General features: G+C 52.4%; 1 protein-coding gene across 4 annotated transcripts in view; it reads right to left on the bottom strand.

The window, feature by feature from the left end:
• Positions 1–27768, bottom strand: part of IL16 (interleukin 16) — a 61780-nt gene that overhangs the window by 30395 nt on the left and 3617 nt on the right. For 2 of the 4 annotated variants that reach the window (XM_024561774.4, XM_053912843.2), the window contains exons 2-8: positions 13473–13581; positions 9330–9472; positions 7547–7657; positions 6434–6548; positions 3662–3735; positions 3011–3227; positions 2021–2138 (exon numbers count right to left, since the gene is read on the bottom strand). In XM_024561774.4, coding sequence (XP_024417542.3) covers positions 2021–2138; positions 3011–3227; positions 3662–3735; positions 6434–6548; positions 7547–7657; positions 9330–9472; positions 13473–13581 — 887 coding nt within the window. Of the gene's footprint in view, positions 1–2020; positions 2139–3010; positions 3228–3661; positions 3736–6433; positions 6549–7546; positions 7658–9329; positions 9473–11489; positions 11514–13472; positions 13582–13665; positions 14072–27768 lie in introns of those variants that run through there. The other 2 variants (XM_045196537.3, XM_045196538.2) reach the window with 2 other exon arrangements.

Raw genomic sequence — 27768 nt, forward strand, 5'->3', positions numbered from 1 at the left:
CATGGGGACTCGGGTGATCTGAGGCAGCCCGCAGTTCCAACTGCTGAGGTGGCCTGTGCCCCCAACCCACGCGCAGGCGGGCAGCCGTCCTGCTGGTGTAACTGAAGGCCATGCTCACTGGTGCCAGACGCCAGGGACAGCAAAGCTTCCAGCCGCAGGTGCAGCAGCAGGACTGACGCCATCAGGCCCTCTCTGCAGTTGGGCCCAGGGAGCACACGGGGACAGCAAACCCATCTCTCCCTCCGCGGCTCCATCCTGACCCTGTCCTGACCAGGGCGTGTCTTTGCAAAGAGTGCTGCGATCAGACCACCTTCAAAACTAGGGTGAGACTCGGCTGGCCAAGCAAAACCAAACCCGGGGAGAGAAGACGCACACGAAGACACACTGAGAGAGAGATGACCTGAGACAAGAGTCTGCGTGTGGGTGTTGCAGGGGGCGAGCACGAGCAGTTAGACCGGACCCTCACGGGACAGAAACTCCAGATTTCTACTTCCCTTACAACTTACGTGTAAACAAACAAGTCAGGCTGCCTGCCAATATGCATCTGATAAGGGGCTCATACCCAAAATATATAAAGACCTTGCACAACTCAACACCTAAAAAACAAGCAATCTGATTAAAATACACGGGCCAAGGACCAGAACAGACACTCTTCCGGAGGACGTGCAGATGGTCAGTAGACAAGAGAAGCTGCTCGACGTCACTGATCATCAGAGAGACACAAATTAAAACCACGATGAGAAATGACCTCACGCCTGTCAGAACGGCCACCATGAATAAATCTATAAGTGACAAGTGCTGGCGAGGACGGACAGAACAGGGAGCCCCGCGCGCTGTGGGTGGGAACACAGGCTGGGGCAGCCACTATGGAAAATACAATGGAGTTACCTCAAAAAATTAAAAGTGGAACTGCCTTCTGACCCAGTGATTCCACTGCCGGGAATGTATCTGAAGGAACCCAAAACACGGATTTGAAAGAACACACGCGCCCCGTGCTCACTGCAGCGTCATTTACAACAGCCGAGAGATGGATGCAGCCCGCACGCCCTTCAGGAGGCGAGTGGGTAAAGCAGCTGTGGTCCGTTCACACAGTGGGACACTGGCCACAAAAAAGAAGGGAATTTTACTCTTCAGAACAGCATGGACGGACCTGGAGATTATTATGCTGTGAGAAATACGCTAGAGAAAGACCAGCACAACCTGATCTCACATGTGGCATCCAATGAACAAAATAAACTAACAACACAAACAGAATCACAGATACAGAGAACAGACTGAGGTGTCAGAAGGGAGGGAGATGGGGGACTGGGTGAAAAAGGTGAAAGGATTAAGCAAAAAAGAAAAAGAAAAAACCCCAAAACACCTCACAGACACAAACAACTGCGTGGTGACAGCCAGAGGGGACGGGGGGGGGGGGGGGGGGGGGGGGGAGGAGAGAGGGGTAAATGGGGACGGAAGGAGACCCACTTTGGGCAGTGAACACCCAGTGCAACACACAGATGATGTGTCAGAACCGTACACCTGAAACCTACATGATTTCATGAACCTCTGTCACCCCAGTAAATCCAATACGAACTTTAAGAGAAGGAACGCCTGGAAACACTTCCTTTGGGCCGGCAGCTCAGGCAGTAGCACCAACCTGCTGGGGAGCTCTCTCTGTACAGTGGGCAGGGCAAGCCTCACTGCCGACCCCCTCACTGCCGACCCCGAAGGTGCTCCTCCCTCCACACGCGAGACCCAACCGCACTGGGCTGCTCCACGTCTCCTCGTCCTGCCATCCTTCCGGAGGAGGCTGCTCTGCCCTCCGCAGGCACGCAGACCTCCGGGACCCCGGTTAACGCAGACTCTGGCGCCACAAGTCTGGGGGCGGGGCACAGGACCCCGGGTTTCCAGCACACTCCCCAGTGACTTCACGCAGCTGGGCCATTGTGTCTCCCATCCCCACAGCAGCCTCCTGACAGCCCGAGGGCCCTGCTGCTATAAACCAGGGCTCTTTCCAGAACCAGAAGAGGGGACATACCGCAGCCGACCGTCCAGATGCGCCACAGATCCCGGCGAGAGCGTGTGGACGAAGATGCCCGAGATGCACTGGAAGTAGGGCACGCTGCACAGGCCGATCCCCAGACCCACGCCGGCCTCTGGGGACAGACGGGAGGGGTTGCTGAGGTTCCCAGGGGCACGGTGCCAGCACAGCCACGTTGGTCACTGTCCCCTCATCAGGGCAGGTGCCACCCACACTGAGGGAGCAGCACCGTGGCTGGGCGCTGCTCCGGGGGCTGCCTCAGCGCTATGCAGCAGAGATGTCGAGAACAAGTGGGTAGGGGAGGGAACGGGGGACAGAGGCAGGGACTGTTAGTATCGCGGGTAATGTGCTACAAAGGACAGCAGGGCCATTCAGGCTTCAGAGGGGACAACATTTAGGCTAAAGTACAAACAGGACAGGGATGAACCAGGAGCCTGCCAGGGAGAAGCTGACGTCCTGGCCACCACAGCTGGCCCCAGGGACAGCGGAGGAGAGGGTACGCACAGGGAGGCCGGGTGCCGTGTGAACAAGCAGGCGGGCCTGCGCGCTGAAGGGAAGAGGCATGGCCCAATTTCTATTTTTACCTATTTCACTGGCTGCTGTGAAGAGACAAACAGAACGGGTGAAGAAGGAAGGCCAGGAGACCAGGTAAGGGGCCACCGATGGGGGCTCAGACTTTTAAGGGATGTTACTTGAAGAAGAGAAGGACGGGAGGGAGGGAGGAGGGAGCGTTTGTGTGCGGTTTGCTTTCTGTCACTGTGTTTGGCCCCGCACCAGGATGCCAACTGGGTCAGCCAGTGTCTCCTGGGACCTGTCCACGCACAGCACTAGCCCTCCCACTGAGCACAGACATGGAACCTGCTCCTAGACAACAACGCACCATCTCCAGATGCTCCCGAGTGAGGGAAGGCAGGGGCACGACTCCAGGTGGGAGGCCCAGGTTGGGGGGGGGGGGCGCGCGCAGAGCCCAGGGGAGGCACACGGCACCTTTCATCAGGGACACCTGCAGCATGACTCTGCAGCTGGGCTTGCAGGTGCTGGTGGCAGCCTCGGCGTCTCCCACCAGGAAGGGGCTGCTGTCCTTGGCAGCGCAGGAGCTGGAGCTCAGGGAGCGGCTCAGCGGGAGCAACGGGTGGCTGCTCGGGGAGTGGGGGGCTGTCAGGCGGGTCCGTACTGTGAGGGTGAGCAGCCCCTTTTTGGCTTGCTGAAAGGGAAGAGAAGGCACCTCAGAGTTCAGGGCTGACGGGGGCAGGGTGTGCAAAACGGGCCTCCAAACAGCCGTGTCTGTGAGCGTGTGTACGCCAGAGAGCACATATTACACGTAGGACGCATGTGTGGTACAAACAAAGGTTTGAGTCTTGAACTATTGAAGTAGAATGGAGACTGAAAAACACCTTGTAGTGATCGCCTTAAAGACCTGAAGCAGATTTGTAACTGTATCGACATAAATACAGAGAGAGTTTTCAAACCGATCTGTATGTCCTCGGTAGCCGGAGCAGTCCTGACCACACGATTATTTTCTGATCCAGGCCGTCTGCTCATGCTGGGCCCACACCTGCGCCCCTGGGTGCCCCACAGGTGTCCGAGCAAGGAGGGCGATGCCCGGGGTTGGGCGGCATCCTGGTAACAGATGATCACCTTGAACTTCTGCAAGGCGTCCTGATGGGTCAGTCCTGCCATTGATTCGCCATTGAGCTCCAGGATTTCATCACCTGTTGGGACAGGGAGAAACTGTGGCCGACAAGAGTGCTGCTCCGTCAGGGACGTCATCCTTACCTTGAGGGAACTTGGGGCTCTCCCTCCTGCCCAGTGTTTACACAGCGCACAAAGGACATGAAGATATTTCTCATTTGGTAGCCAACCTCCCCCCGCCACCCCCGCCCCGCCGAAGCTGCGGGGGCAGCATGACGGGCCCCCTCGCGCACCTCTGCCCTTCCAGGGCATCAGCATTCTGAGCCAGGCACACGCGGCCTGGACTGACCTGGTCCCTGTCCACCTCCTTCCTGCTGCCTCAAAGGTACAAAGTCCACCCCACCCACAGCAACCTACAGAGTCGATGTGATGCCTACCAAACATCACTGGCATTGTTCACAGAAGGAGAACAATAGCCCTAAAACTTACATGGAACCACAGAAGACCCTGAAAAACCAAAGAAATCTTGGAAAGAAGCACAAAGTTGGACATATCACACTACCCGATATCAAACTGTACTACAAAGCTACAGCGCTCAAAACACCAGGCTCTGTCATAAAACAGACAGACAGACAGACAGACAGAGTAGACAGCCCAGAAATAAACTCAGAGGGAAGTAGTCATGCCTCAGCGATCCCACTTCTGGGAATTTATCTGAGGAAATCCAAGCACTAGTGGAAAAGACACACGCACCCCTGTGTTCACTGTGGCACTGTTTACAGTCACCAGGACCCGGGGGCGGCCTGCGTGCCCAGCAGTAAACGAGCGGGTAAGGAAGTCATGCCGCAGACACAGTGGAGCATTCCTCAGCCACAAAAAGAACGAAGTCTTGCCATGTGCAACAGCGTGGTTGGACCTGGAGGGTATTACGCTCAGTGAAATGAGTCAGAGAAAGACAAACACCCTAGGATGTCACTTATATATGGAATCTAAAAAAAAAAAAGCAAATGAACAAACAAAACAGAAACAAACTCAAGATATAGAGAGAACAGCACAGGCTGGTGCGGCTCACTGGACTGAGCACAGGCCTGCGAACCAAAGGGTCACCAGTTCGATTCCCAGTCAGGGCACGTGCCTGGGTTGCAGGCCAGGTCCCCAGGAGGGGGCACACGAGAGGCAACCACACACTGATGTTTCTCTCCCTCTCTTTCTTCCTCCCTCCCCCTCTCTCTAAAAATAAATAAATAAATTTTTAAAGTGTTTATTCTTTAAAATATATACATAGAGAGAGAGAGAGAGAGAACAGACCGAGGGTCACCAGAGGGGAGGGGCTGAGAGCACAGCCTGGCAGTCGAGCGGCCCCTGGGGGTGGAGTGCAGTGTGGTAGCTCTGGGTCAGCTGGGCGCTGGGCCCCATTAATGGTGTAAATGTGTGAATGTGTAACCACAATGCTGCCCACCTGAAAATGATAAAATACTGCACGCCAACTATAATATAAAAAATAAAAATGGAAAATAAACCCACATGACCCCATTTTCCTTGCTCCTACTGCTCCTACTCCCCCCTCCATTCTTACTCTCTGTGATACATCAACTCTTTTCACTCAGACCAGAACCTGCGTGTTTTCTCTGACCTGTCCCTCAGGTGTCACCTGTGAGGAGGCTGTCACCTGTGCCGTCGGCACCTCCTTCCCCCTGATCCCTCCATGGGCCAGGCCCTCTGGCCTGCAGCACTGGCTCCTGCTGCACCCTGCACTCTGCTCCCTACCAGGGCCGGCCCCTGCCCGGTGTGAACCCACCACCGGCTCCGTCGCCCACAGACACAGCCCTGCCCAGTGCCAGAGCGGGCGCACTTCCAGTAGGAAAAGCCGGAGAGTAGGTACTGCCCAAGGGTGGGCCCCTGTAGCCCCGAAGCATCACAGACAAGAGGCCAGTGAACGGACGTGGCCGAGTCCCAGTAAAGCTTTCCGGTGGAGACTGAAATTCGACTTTCACTGAATTGACATGGGTCACACGGGAATCAAAAATCCTTTTGACTGACCATTTGGACTCATGAAGACCACATGCTGACGTACATCTGTATGACTTACAGCTCTGTGGCAGCAGGCAGAGCTGGGCTGCCACCCACCCGCCCTGCCCCACCTCAGGACCCAGTCTGAGGGAGGAGAGTGGGGCACCTGCTCCCCAACTCCACAGGTGAGCGGTCCAGGCTGCAGGGACTACCCTGCGCTCCGTGAATGCCCGGCCCTGAGTTCTGCCTCCCCTGCTGAAACCTGTTGCCCAACAACCCGAACAGGACTGTGGGGTGGAGGGGGGCTGGAGGACACCTGCCCCCCAGGACGATAAGACAGGGCAGGGCACTCGGGAGGCACCTCGTGTCCCCAGGTCCCTTACTCTCAGGACAACCAGCATGTCCCTCCCCTGAAGAGCGAAGAGGAGAATGGAAGGAGCGGGGCCAGCACCTGGGCAGACCAGGAACTCCCGCCAAGAGGGACCACGTCTGGAAAGTCTGCATTCCTGGCGCCTAGAACACAGTCGGCCCCCAGACAGGATTTACCCAGCTGACTGGATGCGCTGGGCCCGGAGTCCTACGGCTGTGAGGCAGGGAGGGTGGGGACAGCGAAGGAGAGGGACACCTGGCCGTGGACACTGGGAACCGAGAAGGGACGGGTCCGTGGTGTACGGACGCTGGAATCTGCGAGCCGCACCCTGAAGGGTCATCCCGCCTTCCCAGGACCCACATCCCAGCTGCAGCTCGAGGAGGCGCTGGGAACTGTACCTTCTTGTAGCCGGCCATCGGCGGCCGCGGCGCCCCCCGCAAAGATGGTTTTGACGTAAATGCCAATGGGACCGTAAATGCTGTCCTTTCCCCCCACGATGCTGAAGCCCAGGCCCTGGGGAAGAAGAGAAGATGTCGGACTGCGGAGTGTCCCTGGGGCTCCAGCCAGCACGCTCCACGTCCCGAGGGCCGGCCCCAGCCCTGAACAGAGGGCTGAGGGAGCAAGCAGCAGGCTGCTCTGGCCTCACAGGTCTCGGGACTGAACGAAGAGAGGGGAAGAGCTGTGTGTGACTCTGAGGCCAGGCAGGGCTGTGCGCCATCTGGAGGTCCTGCACGGGCTGGTGTGGCCCACACAGAGGGAGCCTGGGTGGACACTCCCTTCCACGGGCAGTTCTGGGTGGTCACTTCCTGTCTCTGAGCTCACCTTTCCTTCTCGGAAGATAGTGCTGGTGCCGAAAGCCCCTCACTCACAGGCTGTTTCAACAGCAAACGTGACCCCTGCCTGCTGTCCTGCCCCAGCCTTCCCCTGGCCAAGGACACGCTGCAGGCCTGCCCTCTCCCTCAACTGGGCCCTGAGCTGGCCACCCTCCTTGCAGGCCCTCCCATTTGTGACCGGCCATGAGCGCACTGGCTGTGTCAAATGACAGCGCCCCGGATGCCACCCCCCGCCCCAGCAGCCCAGCGACACAGGAGCAGACATGCCAACATAAACCCTACTGCCCTCGCTGGTCCTTGCTGGCATCTTGGTGCCCTTTTCCACTGTGCGTTCATTTGACTAAGGCAAAGGACTTAAAAGTCAACTATTTTTAAAACATGTCTACCTCAGTGCCAGTGGGGACACAGCATTGTGACTGACGGGCCAGACAGCGGGGCTGGGTGGGCGCAGCTCGGGAGTGGAGACAGTCACTCTGGTGATCGGAGGCCCAGCGACCTCAGCGTCCCCTCCTGTGTCCCCTCCTCTCTCCTGAGCCCCCAGGACACAGCCTGCCCCCCCACGAACGCACGCCACTGTTTACATTTGGAGCCCAGGCCACCACTCCCTTCCTGTGACACAGCAGCTCCTCAGGACCAGGTGTCATTCCACAGGTTTCCACTGGCAACACCCCCGCTTACCTTGGCCTGGCCCTTCATCAGCACAACACTGGAGATAACAGACGCTTGTAGGCCCCCCGAGGGCTGTAGGAGCTGGGCTGTGCTCAGGGAGCGAGTAGGCCTGGAGGCGCCCTGCAACGGGGACGGGGAGGGGGTACAATGAGTCCACAGGCAGGAGCGCACCCCTCCCTGTGAAGGGACCGGCCCCACAAACACCCACTCCCCTGAGGGCCCACCCATATGCCTGCCACTGCTGAGTGGGGCGTGGCTGGGGGCTGGTGCAGAGCGGCTGGGTTTGGGGACCCCAGGAGCTGGCTTTGCTGAGCCTGATCTCCCCTCGGACCAGCAGCCAAGTCTCAGTGCGGATGTCCAACCACACTGGCCTGGGACAGTGAGTCCTATAACCAAAGTCTCAAGAGAGCCTGGAAAGCCAACTGCCAGGAATGCCCTCAACAGAATCTACGGCATGTTAAGTAAGACTTTCTTTGCACCAGGCCGGGGGTGATGGGCAGAGGCCAGAACCGAAGTTTTGGACACTCACAACACAGACTCCAGGCAGGAGCACAGGGGAAGGACCACGGGCAGGAGAGAGGCGGCCTCCCACACACCCTGCGAAGGGGCTGCCTCCGCTAGGGGCGGCATGGCCTCGCGGTCAGGGCTCACACTCGAAGCCCCGCTGACTGCTGCTCCTCCTGGCTCTGTCACTGTCCCCTGGTGACCTGGGGGAAGTGACATCACCCCTCCATGCCTCAGTTTCCCTGCCGGTAAGATGATCTGTACTGGGAAGCCATCTTTTCCAAACACTAGAACACCAGTGCCTCCCGCTTGAGATCAGAAAACATGGTAACTCAAGGAAGGGAAGGGAAGGCACAGGAAATTCTCAGGCACCTGCTGTGTGCCCTGCAGGGACCAGTCAAACACCGCTGGACCGGCAGCCCACCCTGGAGAGTCCACGGTGCGCTGGGGAGGCAGGCACCAGCAAAGAGGAGAACACCAGGGAGACTTGCCGGTGCGCCGGCGACGGGCACTGGAAGAGTCAGGAAGGGTTCGCAGGACCGGGCGGGTTTCCAGAGGGATGAGGGACCAGAGGGCAAGGCTGCAGCCAGAGGGCGCCGTGTTACCGGGAGTGGCGGCGGGAGCCCTGGTGTGAGCAGTGACCTGGCTGGGCTTGGGGAACTGGACGTACAGGTAGGCAGCAGTGGCGCATGGGGACACTGTGCTTCCTGTCTGCTTAGCGCCCCGTCTGCAAGGTGATGGCCACCGTGGGAAAGGCACAGAACGGGGGACCACCAGGCATGGGTTCAAATTCTGGCCCCCTTAGGTCTTAAAATGTATAAACTCAGCCCTCCTACGCTTCTGTGTCCTCCCTGTAAAATGGGGCCAATGTAATGCCTTCCTAAGCTCGTTTTCATAAATCAAGTGGCGTATTACAGGGATTAAAAATCAGGTTTTGGAGCCAGAAGATGCAATGTCAAACCCACGCTGTCTCCGACAATCCACTTGACCTCACCGAGGCCCCGCCCCTGGTCTTCTTTTCCGAGTCCTTGCGCAGGCAGCTCAACTGGGTGTGGCACAGCCTAGTCCCAGGGCTGCAGTGTGGCTGCTAGTATGAAAGCGACAGCACTTGCAGGTCCCTGCCACACGGGGGCGCTCAGGAGATGATGGTCCCGCTGTAGTCCTTTACCCAGAGGTGGCCATGCCCGCTGGGCTGCACCCTCTTCCCTGCAGTTCTGTGGACACGAAACCACCCCACGCCCTATTCAGCCCCCGCTGAGTCGGGTCCCACCCAACCCCGGAGCCTTACCCCAGCCTTCCCTGCAGGACAGTCCAGCTGCTGAGACAGAGACTTCCGGCTGCCGCAGAGCGAATACGGCAGCCTGTCTGTGGCGGTGGCCATCTTCCCGGTCACTGGGAAGTCTACCTCTGCTGTGCAGTGGGGATTATCACCTGGATCGGCGGAGGAAGAGGGGAGAACGCGTTTGTATTGAAAACAGCAGAGGACAGCAGCCCCCTGACTCGCTGGCCCTACTGAGCCAGGGGGAGCACGGCCCACGCAGTGGTGACAAAGGCACAGCAGGCAGCGCTCCGCTTCTCTCTCACACGCCCTCCGCGCCCTCTGCTCCTCAGGCCGCAGGCAGAACTCTAGCGTCCTCTCCCTTCAGCTCACCTCAAGGGCAGCAGGCGAGCTAGGGAGCCCCAGGGCTGCGTCGAGTCCAGTCCCCCCCACCCCTATACCTGGTCAGGGTGTTTTCAATCCCCAAGGCAGAGAAACGGCGCAGATGCAGAGGGTTCCCGGGACAGGCAGGACCAGACTGGGAACTTGGCGGCCTCGGATGGACGCATCTGACCTCTGACAAGGACCCGCACGCACCAGCATGGACACAGACAAAAGAGCCAACTCCTGCTTCTTTGGGGAGCTGAGGAAATGCAAAGCCACCAGCTTCCTCTCCCGGGAAGCCCAGGCCTGCTTTCCTCCAACCACGGACTCCACCACATCCAGCTGCAGCAGCCGGCAGGGGTCACAGGCCGCAGCCCCTCACCGTCCACAGCAGCGTGTCACCATTGACACACGCTGGAAGCCACATGCATCACATTTTTCTAGTAGCCACATTAAGAAAGGCAACGGAAACAGGTAAGATTGACAATACATTCCAATCAGTCCAGTGTGCTAAATGACGCTGTAATAGATAACAACAGGTAACATTATTTGTGAGATATCGTCCATCCTTCCTGCATTTCGTGCAACGGCTGGACCTGGGGCGTCTGCGGCCCGTCCTGCGCTTCCAAGTGAGCCACACACCCCGTGCTCAGGCTGTGGCCAGTGGACACTGCGCTGGACAGCACAGCTCCAAGGTCCCAGAAGGGCAGGGCTTTCCTAGTGTCCCTCAGTTCCAATGAGGGACAAGGCTTGTGTGGAAAACCCCTGGAGAAAGCTGTGAGATGGGGGTAGTTTGCGGGGAAAGCGGTTGGCAGGGTTTTTACCCTTGGGGTGGGACAGACTCAGGCTTGTGTGCAGGCTGCAGAAAGGAAGTCGCTGGCCAGGGCGGGCTCAGGAAAGAGGAGAAAAACGGGCATCCCTGAGGGCGTGAGACCCGCAGGGGTCGGGGTGGGGGTAGGCGTGGGGCACCAGGGAGAGGGCTTCCTCTCCCTGCTCTAAGTCGTGCGGACTCCCCCGAAATGGCTTGGGGATGTGCTCCCACTCAGGGGCGTGCAGGGGGGCGGAAGCCTGTGTACACTGTGAGCACACGAAACAGAGTTTCCCTTGTGTTATTATGTATTTACCAATTACTGTGTGGTTCTCCACAAGGACGATGGTAAGCCTACTTCTGCTCCAGCCTGCACACTGGAATCCTTGTCCAGTGGGGGGAAGTTAACACCAGTGAAACATGTAGCATTGAGTTTGCTGACAACGTGGCTATAAAATCCAGTGCAAAAGGCAAAACGATATTGGAAGGGGAAACCATCTATTGAGATGATTTAATAATAATAACACGAGTTTATGATTTAGGGTCGAGTCGGGTAGGGAAATGGAAACTAGGTGGGAAATGGGACCACAGGCGAATAATACCGTCTTTCCTGAGGGGGGCAATCTGGAAAACAGTCTCAAGTATTACTTCATTGATTAAACCTAGTGTATTGATTAACTGAAAGGAAACCAGAAGAGGAAATAAAAATTAAATAAGCCTCTCAAAGTACTGCGAAAACTAAACACACACACCGCAAGAAGCAGAAAACAGATGACGAGTGACCAGAAAAAGAAGAGTATTAAGAAAATCAAAGTAAAAGCAAACATTGTTTATAATCCTGACGTCAACAGCTGGAGGTAGTCTGTGAAGAGCTCGCCAGATCTGCTTTCAGGATCTAACTGCCCGTCATCTGCGGGAGACGAATGGGGCAACAAGAATGAAATGAAACAACGAGCAGAAGTTGATGGTTGTAAGCGACACTGGGATCCGCGACCCACCTGGGAAAGAGTTCTGTCTCAACTCTCGCTTCATTCGAACACCCAAGTAACAGATCTAAAGTTTGAAAAAAAAAATTACTTAAAAACCAAAAGAGAATATAGCTGAATATTTGATAGTTCTCCGGATGTAGAAGAAACTTTAACATTAGAGAGGAAAAAACATCAATAGATTTGATTAGTATACAAAGATAAAAACATCTTCGTGTAAAAACACTTAAAACCAACCGAGGAAAGTATGTTCAACAAATAGGACAGCCAGATACCGCCTTACCCAGGAGGCTTTTTATAAATTCACCATGAAAGAATGATCGCCCCAATGGAAACACGGGCGCCTCACACCGAAGGCACTAACAGAGGCGGGCACACGTAACCGTAGCTGTGCGGGGAGTTCTTTCCCACTGCGGGACGGGCTGCAAAAGGCACGGCAGATGGGACCCTGAGAAGGCGAAGGTAGGGGCCCTTGCAAAGGAGGAAGAAGGGGGCTTACTGAGGAGCCTGGGAACTGGCAAGCGCTGGAGGCTGTTCCCATCCTGGCTGCAAGGCCAGGGCAGGGAGGGGCACACCAGAGCCAGTGGGCACTGGAACCCACTCAGGCCTCGCCAGAACTGCAGAGGGGATAGGGAGCTAGCACCCAGCAGCTGACTTCCACCCTCCAGCCTCCTGCTGACCTTCTCACTGGAGGCCCAGGGGGCGCCTTCTGAGAGGGCTCCGAGGGCAAGCGGGGCTGGCCTCACGGCCTCACCGCCTCACCTAGAAGGTTCAATGCTCTGCTGTAGCCATTTTAAAAGTCTTAATTTTTGAACTGGGGTCTCATATTTTCACTTTACAGCAATGCCCACCAACTGTGTAGCTGGTCCTGGGTGCAAAATGAGGCACAGAACAGCCGTGGGTGTGAGGGAAGTGGGGAACAGAGAAAAACCTGCAGAGTAAATATTTTTAAAAATTCTGAACCAGTGTGGGCAGTGACTGAAGCAGCAGAAGTTCACACATACTGACCGGCAGCTACAGACATTTCACAGCACAGGGCACACCCTTGTCTAGGAATTTGTGTGCTGAAGGGGGAAAAAAGTAAAATTTATGATATAAAAGGCAACAAGGGGTCCCAGTACAGGAAGTGAGTAACACAACGGCAGTGCGCCCCACAGCAGAGCATTGCCAGAGCAGACAGGCCAAGGGGCCGGGCCCGTCACGGACGAAACCCCTTCGGGGGCAGGGTCCGGAGCCCAGCGGAGCTCGCAGCCACGCCTGTTCGCCGCCTTTCCCGTCTCCCCTAAGGAAGCCATCCCCAGCTTGGACCCAACTCCAAGTGCTCACCGTGGTGGATGATGGTAGTGAGACGCTGAGGAGAACCACACCACCTACCACTGGGGAGGCGGTTGGATACACCAGGCACATTCGCAGAATGAAATACTGTGCATCTACCACCGACTCGAGGTAAAGCTGCGTGTTTTCTATAGACAGACTCGCAGGAGGGGAATGAGCGGCGGTGTTAATTTAGCACAGACCACCTCTGGTACGAGTACGTGGGGCGGGTTCATTGCTCCATGCTTCTCTGTGTTCTTCACTTCTCCCTGACTTTGTATTCTCCCTGCGAGCACCACCAAGAGTCACGGCAGCGTCCAGCCTCCCCTCCCGTCCAGTAGCAGACCAGGTGACAGAGGCCTTCAGAGCGAGCGGCCTTGCTGAGACCAAGGAGGATGTCACGTGACAGAGCAGGAGTAAAGCCCTATCTTCTATCCTCTGTGTGGCACTTTCCCGAGCAGCAGAGTGCGCACGCGGGCGCTGCCTGGGCCCCAGACCGCCCCCTGGGGGAAGCGCATGCGCAGTGCAGAGCGCTCTGAGACAAGCAGATGACGCAAAACCTGGTTTGGTCCAGCGGGACCGGCAGAGACCCACCGCCCCCAATGGCCCATGTCGCTGACATTCCCGGCATTCAACAGACACCAGGTCCCAATCCCGAGGGCCCTGTGATGACACACTTACTCGTGGAGTTGCTGCGTGTCCTTTGGTGACAGGCTCTGGGGAGCAGGAAGCTACTACTTTGTGCTTCTAGTTTTCCGGACTTTTCTCGAGAGGATGTTGTAGAAGCTTCCTGCAAAACAATTCCAGCCTTTTATTCACTGGGTTAGTTACAATCGCAAAAACATTCCCAGAAAAGCAAGATTTTGACACTGACCTTAGAAGCACATATCGGATTGTCTGTTTCCTGCACTAAGTCACAGGCTCCATGAGGGCAAGGAGTGAGCAGCGTGCTGCCGACGGATTCACAGACAGGCTGACTCAGTGAAGAAAGGGCGAGGGGGGGGGAGAGGCTGTGAACGCTGCCCCAACACAGGAAGGGCAGAGTGACTGGGCAGCAGTCACACACCACGTTCTTCCATGGGTGTGGGGGACACGGCTGCAAACGAGCTCGCTGGTCTTGGAGGAGTGCCATTTTAGTGCAATGTGAACAAGAAAACAACAAACCTGGTGCTCCACAGTTTCTTCACCAGAGACGCACAGAGGGCCAGAGGGGACAGAGGCTCACGGGACCAGCAGCAGTAGCTCTCTGTGCCCCTGGGCTGGTCCCTTAACTGTTGGGGCTCAGTTTCCCCTTCGGTAAGGAGAGGGGACAGACTGAGCAATGCGCATCATCACTGCCAGCTCCATCGTTTCCAACGTAACTGACGGCCATGTTTAAAGAGTTCATGAGCTACTGTCCTCTCTGACATGTTCACACGTTGGCGGACCATTCCCCAGCACAGGACGCCTCTCCGGTTCCCAGCCGAGCCTGGTCCCTCCGGGCAAGGGTGTCCCCGGGGGGGGAGTAGTGTCTCCTCAGAGGAGTCTTAGTGATGCCCCAGCCCAGCTCCTGCACCAGCACTAGGAACCAAGCATCTGTCCCTGAGCTCAGCAAAGTCACCTCCCTGCTCTCACCAAGGACATGGCCATGGCACCCCATGATTGCCTGGGGTGGCAGTCCCTGCATTTTGGGGGGGCAGTGAGTGTGGCCACCAAGACAACAGGCAGATCCTTGTGGGGATGGAAGAAACAGCCTGTGAGCTGACTGCACCACCCAGCCACCTGCCTGGGACAGGGTGCTGCAGCCAGGCCAGGACCGCCCCAGGGGCAGCAGGGTGGGCAGGGCTCAGGGGACCGTTTCCTCGTAACTTCACAGGAATCTACAACTATCTTCAGATAAAGAATTTAATTTAAAAACTATTTTAAAGAACCAAGATGGCGGCATAGGTAGACACACTGCGCCTCCTCGCACAACCAGAACTGACAGAGAATCGAATGACAAGGGGTTCTGACACCAAGGAAATAAAAAATAAACATTCATCTAGACCGGTAGGAGGGGCGGAGATGGGCACCGGGGTGGAGAGGACTCGCGTAGCTGTGGCGGGACCAAGACTGGCGGAGTGTGGGACGAACAGGGCAGGCAGTCCGAGCACTAGCAGACCCTGCAGTCACACATTCGAGCAGATAAACCGAGAGGGCCGGACTTGGAGTGGCGGAGAGCCGGGGCAGGCAGAGTTCGAGTAGCACACCGCAGCCCCACATTCGAGCATAGATAAACCGGACGAACGGCGGGGAGCGAAGCAGACCGCGCAACCCAGGGCTACAGCACGGGGAAATAAAGCCTCGAACCTTTGATTGAAAACACCCGTGGGGGTTGGGGCGGCAGCAGGAGAGATTCCCAGCCTCACGGGAGAGGTCGTTGGAGAGACCCACAGGGGCCTAGAGTGTGCACAAGCCCACCCACTGGGGAACCAGCACCAGAGGGGCCCAGTTTGATTGTGGGTAGCGGAGTGAAAGATTGAAATCCGGAGGAGAGTGAGGCGGACGCCATTGCTCCCTCTGGGCCCCTCCCCCACGTACTGCGTCACAGCACAGCGACCAGCGTTACCCTGCCCCAGTGAACACCTAAGGCTCCGCCCCTTAAAGTAACAGACGCTCCAAGACAAACAAACAAAAAAAAATGGCCCAAATGACAGAACACTTCAAAGCTCCAGAAAAAATACAACTAAGCGAGGAAGAGATAGCTAACCTATCGGACGCACAGTTCAAAGCACTGGTTATCAATATGCTCACAGAATTGGTTGAATCTGTTCGAAAAGTAGATGGAAAAATGAAGCCTATGCTAAGAGAAACAAAGGAAAATGTACAGGGAACCAATAGTGATGCGAAGGAAACTGGGACTCAAATCAATGGTGTGGACCAGAAGGAAGAAAGAAACATCCAACCAGAAAAGAATGAAGAAACAAGAATTCGGAAAAATGAGGAGAGGCTTAGGAACCTCCAGGACATCTTGAAACGTTCCAACATCCGAATTATAGGGGTGCCAGGAGAAGAGGAAGAACAAAAAATTGAAAACTTATTTGAACAAATAATGAAGGAGAACTTCCCTAAGCTGGCAAAGGAAACAGACTTCCAGGAAGTCCAGGAAGCTCAGAGAGTCCCAAAGAAGCTAGACCCAAGGAGGAACACACCAAGGCACATCATAATTACATTACCCAAGATGAAACGCAAGGACCTACATCCAAGATTACTGTATCCAGCAAAGCTATCATTTAGAATGGAAGGGAAGATAAAGTGCTTCTCAGATAAGGTCAAGTTAAAGAAGTTCATCATCACCAAGCCCTTATATGAAATGTTAAAGGGAGTTACCTAAGAAAAAGAAGATCAAAAATAGGAACAGTAAAAATGACAGCAAACTCACAGTTATTAACGACCACACCTAAAACCAAAACAAAAGAAAACTAAGCAAACAACTAGAACAGAAACAGAACCACAGAAATGGAGATCACATGGAGGGTTGTCAATAGGGGAGTGGGAGGGGGAGAGGGGGGAAAGGAACAGAGAATAAGTAGCATAAATGGTAGGTAGAAAATACACAGGGGGAGGGTAAGAATAGTGTAGGAAATGTAGAAGCCAAAGAACTTATAAGTATGACCCATGGACATGAACTATAGGGGGGGAATGTGGGAGGGAGGGGGTGGGCAGGATGGAGTGGAGTGGGGGGGGTGGGAAATGGGACAACTGTAATAGCATAATCAATAAATATATTTTAAAAAAACTATTTTAAAATTGCATTTCCATGCACCAGGAAACAGCAGGTAGATAATAGCATTCTTTAAAAAGGTAATAAAAAAATATTAGCTATACCCAGCAAAAAAAAAAAAAAAGAAATTGCCATTGCCTGAGGGAAGGAAGAAAGCCCAGGAGCTGATCTAAGGAAAGACATGTCAGCCCTTTCTGAAGAACATTACACAACTTACTGAAAGGCATTCACATCTGAATAATGGAGAAATAGATCATATTTATGAAAACAGTAGCCTTAATAATGTATGCATGTCAACCCCCCAAAACTCATCTATAAACTTAGTCAAGCACTAACAAAATTTCACAAGTGTTTTTTTTAGGAGTATCACAAACTGGTCCTTGAATTTTTATCAAGAATATAAGGAAGGGCTGGAAAAAAATATTCCTAAGTAAGAAGAAAGAGGGAAACTTCCCTACGAGAGGACCGATGCTGATTTTAGAATATAATGATTCAGACAGTGGTGTCTGGAGACAGGGGTAACAAGCTGACCCACGACACAGACCAGGGAGCCTGGGACAGCCTCGTGGTCACACCAGGAAGCCCGCCTTGTGACAGGAATGGACACACCCATGGGGACACCTGTGGGGAAGACCTGTCGGCAGGAGGTGCTGGGACAAGGACGGGGCAGCCGTTGGGGAAGAGGACAGCGCACCCTCCGCCTCACACACACCAGCTCCAGATGGATGGAAACCATGAACTCAACAGGCAAAACCGTGCCAGGTTTAGAAGACAGTATCAGAACCGACAGTATCCCTGAATGAGTTTGCTGTAACGAAGGAGTAAAATCTTTAAATAGGACATGATTGATAAGCTCCTTAAAATAAGCAACTCCTACGCATCCATGAAAAGAGTAAAACGACAAGTGAAAAGCTGGGAGGAGATAGGGAAAGAAAAGCACCAACAACCGCCCTCCTCAAAAAAAACCCCCAAAAAACAAAAAAAACAGAAAACCTCTCGGCATATTACATGAGAGGATGTTCACAAGGCCCATCCATGAACAGGAATAGGAACAACTTCAATAGTAATGAAAGAAATGCAAACTGCGGCTGGCAGGAAAAAAGGATTTCACAGGCCCAAGCCTGATGAACCGTGCCCCCCGACGAGGCTGCCCCACCCCACATTGAGTAGCCCAACTCCCGATGAGACCACACTGCCACTGAGGCCCACACCACTTCGAGGGAGGCGGCCACAGAGCGCAGCATGGGCGGCCAGGACACACATGGTACCCAGCCCCTACCCTGACCCTGGGAACCGTGCGCAGGTGCAGGGCACACCAATGGGCAAGTGTGCAGCGGTACAGTCCCTAATTCAGAAAAGAAGAAAGGAACATGGCCCGCGTGTCCACCTCCAGGAGAATGGGGAAATGGGCAGTGTGCACACGCATATTAGACGCCACAAAGCCCTGGAGGTCAGCGGTCCAACGATGAAACCAAGCCACGCAGACGAGTGTCAGGCCCATAATGCTGAGTGACAGGCGAGCGTGCAGACCAGGGACCCCATGCACTTGCTCTCATCACACGCCCAACCGTGAGAGGAACTGGGGCCTCCAGGGCCAGGAGCCACGTTCCCCCTCCCTGCTGCTCACAACTGAACACCCCCGGAGTGAGTCAGCGGACAACAGTGACAGGATTCTGAAAGGCCGGGGGGACACGGCCAATGGTCAGGAACCTCAGGACATGGAGGACGGCCATGTGAGTTTCCCCCTACTTGGCACCAGAGCAGGTGCCAAGAGACCTGCCACCCAGAACTGACAGCCGGCAAAGACAGAACGGGAATGGTGCTCTCTTGGCCTGGCCAAACACCAGCCAATGGGGAGCCCGGCCCCGGCCCCACAGGGAGGGAATGAGCAGGGAGGGTCCACCTGTGGGGGCCCATCAGCTGAGTGTTTTGTCTTCCTACCCCCCTCCTCCTGACAGAAGAAACCCGGGGCCAGCAGCTTCTGCCCACCCCCACCCCGAGCAGCAGATGGCCACCCCGTGGCACCAGGCCAGCCACAGCAGCTCTTCCCTGCCCAGCACACAGAATGGCTGGGCCCGAGAGAGACCTCCAGCTGCGCCAGGAAAGGCGACCAGAGCAGCGCCGCGGAGGCTCAAAGCACCCAGAGCCTGATTTCCCATGCGCTCTTGCATCTCTCCCCCAAACCCCTTTCCTGCCGGCGCCCAGGAGCTGCAGCAGACCAGCTTCCAGACACAGAACTGCAACGTCTTCTGACAGAGTCCAGCACCCGGGAACCACGTGCGGTTTGGGAGGCATCAGCGAGCATGCTCTGCTCCCTGCACGTGGACCGCCCCTGCCCGTTCCCCTCCCTGGGGTGCTCCCTGGGAGTCCTGCAGCACTCAGCTTCCCTCCCATGGTTGCCCTCGGCCTCCCCGAGCTGCTCTTCTGTGGCAGGAAGAGGCCAGTGGCCAAAGAATTAGGTTTCCCAGTTGCCAGGGAAGCCGGGGCCCCAAAACCACAGGCAGAGCCGCTCCCAAGAGCAGAATGAAAGACCGTGTGTGCCACTGAGGGCCCGGCCACCCAGTCTCCGCCCACAGAGCAGAAGTGGATCTGACCTCATGGCATCCTGAGTCACGTTGCAGGAGTGGTGACTCTGCCTAACCAGGATTTTTAATTTGTGGGAAAAAAATTTTTTTCCCCACTACTGAGGCCATTCCCAGTAGGAAAGGATCAAAGTATTTTGAATCCTTTTAGGAGGGCAGCCCAGAGGGAGGACCTCCCACGTGTCTGGCCTCAGCCAGTGGGAATGCCCAAGGCCATGTCCAGTGCAAACCCACGTGCGGGTTGCCAGCCCAGGCGAGCTAGGCTGCGTATGCACGGGCTCCCTGCCTCCTGAGCGGCTGCCTCCTATGGAGACACGGCCCCCCCACAGATATGTGCGGAGCCATCACTACGCGTCTGTCGCAACCACCCCACCCCCACCCCCCGCAGACTCCAGGCCACATGGTGATCGCTCGTGTTTAGCTAGAGGGAGATGAAACAGATGAGGTGGGGCCTGTCAGGGTCTGTCCCAGCAAGAACTCACCACGCCCTGGTGTGCACGGCCCTGGGCTGCTGGCAGGTGCGGGGTCGATGGAGGGACATGCATGTGCCCACCACTCATGTGGGAGGCCCGGGCCACGACCAGGAAGCCATATCCCTGAGCCACCGCGTTCCCGCGCAAGACGCTGAGTGGTGCCCCGCCCTGCAGACCCTGGCTCTCCGAGCTCCTACGCAGGCGTGTTTGACAATGCAGGCGGACAACCCATCGGTTGCTGAGCACACTGAACCTTGATTAGTACCTTTTACGTACCGGACGTTCGGCACTTGGTCTGCATCTGCTCCCGGCCTACGTCCTGCCGCGTGAGAGGCAGGGCTGCTGCGGGCAGGAGCCAGGCAGACGCTGGTGCAGGTGAGTGGCAGGGACGCAGGGAAGGGCCGGGTGACTCTGCGCTAGCACGTCCTGACTCTGCAGAGCCCCCGCCGCCATCGGCTCCCCAGTATCACACCCCATAGCGGCCGAAAACTGATAGAAGTGCTAGCGTGTGTGAGACTCTAATACATGAAGGATACATACTCTACACATTTGCTGAAAAGAACAGTAAAAACGTGTAGCTAATAAGCCACCTGAAGAAGAAAAGGAGCACTATAAGTAGTAAAAATATGTTAATCCAAAAGAGGGCGAGGAGGAGGAGAGCTGCCAGTGTAAAGCTTCTGGGACAGCAACGAACCAAATAGTGAGAGTGGACGGATACAGGCCCTGATGCACCCCAAACTACAGTAGATACTAAGTAACGTGTCGCTTCCCACTATTAGAGCAGAGACGTTGCAGGACGGATAGAGAGGATGTGGCAAGTGTCCTTGCTGAACTTGACCTGACACGCGCACGTAACCACCCAGACTCTGCACTCAGCAGCAGCCATATACTCGTGTGTCCCGTCCCCACCAGTCCCCGTGGACTAACATGTACAAGCTGTTCTCTTCTCTCACCACAGAAAAATAAACGCAGAAGCTAACGGAGAGAGAGGGAGACACAGACAGCGAACCCACAAAGTCCTCAAATGCCTGAAAAGTAAGCATTTCTACATAAACCCTGAGTCTCCCAAGAAATCACAGGAAGAAATGCACACCCATAGCTTCTAGTCACTGAGACAATGAAAATAGCAAAGATCAAAATTTGTAGATGAAGCTACTAAACTTAGAAATTTATAGCCTCAAAAAAGAAAAATTAGCTAAAGCTCAACTACCCAAACATTGATCTCAAAAACTAGAAAAAAGAACAAATATTAGACCTAAATAAAAATAATAAAGAGCTGAGATTAATTACACAGACAACATAGGACAGAGAAAATTTCACAAAATCAAAAGCTAGTTAGTTGATGGAAAAAAAAATTTCATAAAAATGGGAACAAACAAAAAGCTGGATAGCAGACACACACCGGACACAAGAGATTTTAAAACAGAGGCTGTAAAACAGACAGTGACCCGGTGATGTAACTGCTGGGTATGGGTCCGAACAAACCCAGAACAGTTAATTCCAAAAGCTGTAAGCACCCTGTGTTCCCCTCAGCATCACTGACAATAGCCAAGATGTGGGAGCAGCCCACGTGGCCCCCACAAGACAAGTGGTGAGAAGGTGTGGCACACATGTACTGATGGGGTGTGGCTGAGCCACAGAAACGAGCCACATATGGACACATGTGAGCACATGGGTGGGCCTGGAGGGTGCCGTGCCCAGCGAGGTCAGACAAACAGACAGACAGACAGAGACCAGTATCCTGTGCTTCACTGACATGTGGAATCTAAAAACCAAAGTGGACAAAACAGAGACAGACTCCTAGGGACACAGAACAGACTGACGGCTGCTAGACGGGAGGGGCAGTCAGGGCAGGGGAAGGGATGAAGACAACTGTGACATTGCCACAGGGATGTTGAGTACGGCAGCGGGGGCACATCCGGTGACACTGGTAGCTGTGTGCGGTGCCAGGTGGGGACTGGACTCAGCAGGGGACCATTCTGTAAGGTGTACCAATGTCTCCACCTGACATTAATTGTCTGCCAACTGTAATTCAAAATAATAAATAAAGTTCTACGATTGGGTATAAAATAAGAAAATAAAGTGTAACTTTATTTTTTTAAAAGCTAGTTCTTTGAGAAGACATAATTAATACACTCCTAAAATAACAGATTTTTTTTTAATTGAGAAGGCAAAGTATTGACACCAGGAATGAAAAATAGACATCACTACAGTTCCTACCAATGTCTTAAAGTCACAGACACACACACACAAGTACTCGTATCACCGGGGAAGTCTGAGTAAGATGAGCGGACTGTCTCAATGTCAATAGCTGGTTGTGACATTGGACTACAGTTTTGTAACATGTTACTTTGGGGAGTACTGGGAGAGGATACACAGGATCTCTGCATTATTCTTTAAAATGTCATGTAAATCTACAATTAATCTCAATAAAAATTTCAATGAAAATGTACTAACATTTTATGAACAACTTTATGCTAATAAATTCAGCCAAAAAATTTTCCAGTACAAAAGTGTATGTCACTAAAACCGATACTAGGAAAAATTTTTTAAAAATCTGAATATTCCCCTATCTATTAAATAGATTCGATGGTCATTTACAACGTTTGCACAAAGAAATCTTCAGGCTCAGATGGCTCACAGGTAAATTCTTCCAACCATTGAAAAAGTAGAGTCAAACTATTTCAGAGGATGAAAAAGGGAAAATATTTCCCAACTCATTTACCTCATGACGCCCACATACCTGCAGTATGAAGCCAGACAAGGACCTTATGGGAAACAGTGTAGAACAGCCTCTCCCACAGCACAAATGGCCACAGTCACACACAGAATAGCAGCATGTCAAGCCCACAGTTACAGCAACAGGTACTACGTCGTAACCAAGTTGAGTTTACCCCAGAAATGCAGTGTTGCTGTAACACTCGAAAAGGCCATGGGTGTAATTTACCACAGTAACAAGAATAAAGTAGAGATATCCATACGATTGTCTCAGTAAATGCAGAGAAACTCAACAATTCACGAGGAGAATAAAATTTCTTTTGCGAAGACGGGAAACACCCTCAATCCATTAGCGAGTACTTACTGAAAACGCCACGGCAAACACCCCACTGACGCGCAGCGAGACGGAGCTTCACGAGGTCAGGGGGTGGGACCAGACGGCGCTGCCACCACAGCTCGTGCCGACACTGGACTGGAGGCCCAGCCAGTGAAATAAAGGAGGGGGCAGTGTAAAGATGGGGAGAAATAGAAGTATCATTATTCAGGAGTGGCCAAAATATAAGCAGCAATAACTACTAAAGAAATCTAATCGGGAATACAGAAACTCCAGACAGACAGAAGTCCTGGACCCAGTGGCTTCGCAGGTGAATTTTACCACACAGTCAAAGGAGAATTAGTATCTACCTTCTCAAACTATCCAAAAATTGAAAAGAACAGAAGGCTCCCAAACTCAGTCTGTAAGGCCAGCATTACCCTGGTAGCAAAACCAGACAAATACATGAAAAAAAAAATCACAGGCCAATCTTCCGGACTCTTCATGAACATAAATGCAAAAATCCTCAACAAAATGTTAGCAAACCAAATTCAGCAACACATTACAAAGGTCATAGATTAACATCAAGCGGGGTGTTTTTGGTTCAGTATCCACAAATCAATTAACTTGATACACACACAAACAAAACCAAGAATAAAACTTATGTGATCAATAGATGCAAAAACAGCATGTGACAAAACCCAGCACCCGTTTATTTAAAAACTCAGCAAAGTATGAATAGAGGGAAGATATCTCAACGTAATAAAAGCCATTCATGACAAACCCACAGCTGATGTCATACTCAATAGTGAAAAGCTGGAAGTGGTTTTCAAAGATCCAGAGAAAGACAAGGATGTGAATTTTCACCTCCTTCATCCACTACAGCATGGAAACTCCCAGCCGTGAGACAAGAAAAGGAAAGAAAAGGCATCCGAATTGTAAAGGAGGAAGTGAAATTCTCATTACTTACAGATAATACAGCACTATAGAGAGAGAGCCCTGTTAGAACTGATAAATTCAACAAAGTAGCAGATAACAAGAGTAATATTCAGAAATCAGTTGCACTATTATACACCAATAGCAAACTACCAGAAAGGGAAATTAAGATAACAATCCCACTTGCAATTGCATTAAAAAAAAATGAAACAAAGGAATAAACTTAGCCAAGGAGGTGAAAGACCTGTGCATGGAAAATTATAAGAGACTTAAGAAAGAAATTGAAGAAGATACAAATAAGTGGAAGCATATACCATTCTCACGGCTAGGAAGAATTAACATCATTAAAATGTCCATACTACCCAAAGCAGTATATATTCAGCACAATCCCTATTAAAATACCAAGGGCATTTTTCACAGAAGTAGAACAAATAGTCCAGGAATTTATATGGAACCACAAAGGACCCCAAATAGCCACAGTGATGTTGAGAAAAAAGAACCAAGTTGGACGTATCACAGTACCTGCTTTCAAACTGTACTACAAAGCTGTAGTAATGGAAACACCGTGATACTGTCACAAAAACACACGCACAGATAAACAGCACAGAGTAGACAGCCCAGAAATAAACCCCTCCAGCAAGATGAAGGCAGTCTCTTCACTAGAAGGTGTGTGGGAAACAGCAGACACATATAAAAAAATAAGACTAGCCCATTTTTCCTACACCATCCATAAGAATAAACTCAAAACGGAGGAAGACTTAAATATAAGACCCCAAACCATAAAACTCCTGGAAGAAAACATAGGCAGTAAACTCTTTGACAGTCTGAGTATTATTTTTTTGAATATGTCTCCTTGGGCAAGGGGAACAAAAAATAAATTAATGGGACTACATTGAAAAGTTTTTGCATAGTAAAGGAAACTGCCAAAATAAAAAGACAACCTATTGAATGGGAGAAGATATTCACAACTGATACATCTGATAAGAGGTTAATACCCAAAATATATAAGGAATTCATAAAACTTAACACCAAAAGAGACAAACAGTCGAATTAAAAAATGGGCACAGGACCCAAACAGACACTTCCCCAAAGAGGGCGTGCAGGTGGGCAAGGGGTGTGAAAAATGCTCAACATCACTAGTCATCAGAGAAATGCAACAATGAGGTAAAACTACAATGAGATACCCCCTCGCATGGGTGAGAATGGCCGCCATCAATAAATCAACAAAGAAATGCTGGCGAGGACATGGAGAAAGGGGACCCTCGTGCACTGCTTGGTGGGAATGCAGACGGGTGCAGCTGCTGTGGAAAATAGTATGGAGCGTCCTCAAAAACTAAAAATGGAACTGCCTTTTGACCCAGTGGTTCCACTTCTGGGTATTTATCTAAAGAAATCCAAAACACTAATTTGAAAGAATATATGCATCCCTATGTTCACTGCAACATTATTTACAATGGCCAAGATATGGAAGCCACCCGAGGGCCCACCAACAGACGAGGGGATAAAAAAAGCTGTGGTCCATTTGTACAATGCAGTATTGCTAGGCCACAAAAAAGAATGAAGTCTTTTGCAACAGCATGGACAGACCTGGAGAGTATTATGGTGAGTGAAACAGGTAAGACAGTGAGTGACAAATACCATAGGATATCACTTATAGGTGGAATCTAAAGAAAATAAACAAACAAAACAGAAACAAACTCACAGATACAGAGAACAGACAGATGGTCACCAGGGGGGAGGAGGGTTGGGAATCCTGTGAGAAAGGGGAGGGGCTGAGATTACAGACTGGCGGTCACAGAGCAGTCGTGGGGATGTAAGTACAACAGAGAGAACACAGTCAGTAATATGTAATAGCCGTGTGTGGTGCCAGGTGGGTCCTGGGAGTATCGGGAGGGACTCTGTAAAGTATATGACTCTCTAACCACTGTGCTGTACTCCTGAAACTAACACAGAGCAATGCTGAATATAAACGGTAATTGAAAAATCCTTTAAAAGTAAATCACCAAACAAGTGCTGGTGAGGATATGGAGAGAAGGGAACCCTTGTGCACTGTTGGTGAGATTGTAAACTCATGCAGCTCCTAAGAAAAGCAGTATGGTGGTTCCTCAAAAAACTTTTAAAAACCTACCATATGACCCAGCAATTCCACTTCTGGGTATTTATCTGAAGAAATCCAAAACACTCATTTGAAAAGATATGTGCACCTCTATGTTCAATGCAGTAGCCAAGTTATTTACAGTAGCCAAGATATGGGAGCAACCCCAGTGTCCATCGATACCTGAGAGGATAAAGAAGAAGTGGTATGCATATATACAGTGGAATATTACTTGGCCATAAAAAATGAAATCTTGCCATTTGCAGCAGCGTGAATGGACCTACAGGGTACCATCCTAAGTGATACAGAGAAAGACAAACGCCATATGATTTCACTGATATGTGGAATCTGAAAAACAAAGTAAGTGAACACAACAGACACAGACACAGAGAACAGAATGATGGTCGCCACAGCAGAGGAGGGCCTAAGAGCAGGGGGAAGGTGACGGGATTAAGAAGCACAAATCAGTAGTTGCAAAACAGTCACAGGGCTGTAAGCGCAGCTTAGGGAATATAGTCAATAATATGTAATAACTATGTCTGGTGCCATGTGGGCACCAGGCTTCTCCAGGAGGATCCCTTGGTAAGTTACATTAACATCTAGCCACTGTGTACACCTAAAACTAGTATAAGATTGAGTGTCAACTGTAACAGAAAAACTATTTTAATTGAATGGCAAAAAGTGGTTGTGTGGGCTGAGAAACAAAGGAAACAATGGCAGTCCCACTGTGGAGAAACCTACCAAGCAAAGGATGGAAGACTTAACCCTGAAGCTCTTTTCCATCCGATCTGCAGAGTCAGTGCAAGCCCGACACACCCCCAACGGGACAGCAGAGTCTGGTTTGAAGGGTGAAGCGGGAGGACTTACATTGCCAGGCATAAAAAAACTTTGAATTTGTCATAATTGAAACTGTGTGGTAGCCATGCAAGAAAAACGCAGCAGACTAACGCACCAGAAGGGAAAGACCAGAAGCAGGCCCACTTACACACGTAATTCCTGATTCACAGACAAGGTGGTGCTGCGCAGGGGTACAGGGCCAGGCTTCTCACACACCAGTGCGGGGCCAACTGCACCGCCACACGGGGAGCATTTTTAATGCTCACCTCAGTGTGCACAGCACCCGGCTTCCTATGAGCTACAGGCCCAGATGTGAAGGATAAAAAAACAAAGCTACTAGGGGTAATGTGGCAAGTACCTTCACACCATGTGGTAGGCAATAATTTTTTCTTCTTCTTTTTTTTTTTTAGATTTTATTTATTTCTAGAGAGAGAAGGGAGAAGGAGAGGGAGAGAAGCATCGATGTGTGGTTGCCTCTTGCACGCCCCCTACTGGGGACCTGGCCCACAACCCAGGCATATGCCCTGACTGGGAATCAAACCCTCAACGCTTTAGTTCTCAGGCCTGTGCTCAATCCACAAGCCATATCAGCCAGGGCTTTTTTTTTTTTTTTTTTTTTTTTTTGGCAATAATTTCTTTAAAGGGACCCTCCTGTAAATGTGGAGCCAGCTTGACCTGTGGGACCTGTGCCTCCCTCTACCGGGCTGCCGCCTTGATGTTCCCTCCCTCAACTCTGGCCCTCTGCCTTCTGCTTCCAGCTCCCTGTCTCCTCCGACCCCAGCCCTGGCTCCCTCCTCACTCTCCAGGGAAGCACGGCCTAGGTCTCCTGTCCTCAGGATGGACTTGAGCTTGACCTGAGCTCACCCCCTGGTTATGGGGTCGCGTAGACTTCACAGCAATTTCACTGCATCTTCCTGCACCGGGGAAGATCCCCAGTGAAGAGCATAAATCCTACTACAAGTAACCAGGGGGTTTCTTTACACCCCGAAGGGAGCTCACAGTGCGTGCAGGGCCAATGTTTGGAGAAAAACAAGAGGGGGAGGAGACGCGAAGAGGAGAGCGGTGAGAGCTCAGGTAAACCTCAGTTCCATAGGCGGAGCCTCCTCTCCCTGTGGCCACAGCACCCTACGTTTTAAAACATTCTTTCCATTTGAAAAAAGAGAATGGACATGGAGTCCAAGTCTTTCCTCCTTGCAAAGGTCTGATAAAATGCCTTTTCTTTGTTCGGTTAGGGGTCTGCAAGGTAGCCCCGGAGAAGGAGCCCACAGGACCTGAGTCACA

Source organism: Desmodus rotundus, chromosome 10 (assembly GCF_022682495.2).
Source record: "Desmodus rotundus isolate HL8 chromosome 10, HLdesRot8A.1, whole genome shotgun sequence".
Classification (NCBI taxonomy): Eukaryota; Metazoa; Chordata; class Mammalia; order Chiroptera; family Phyllostomidae; genus Desmodus; species Desmodus rotundus.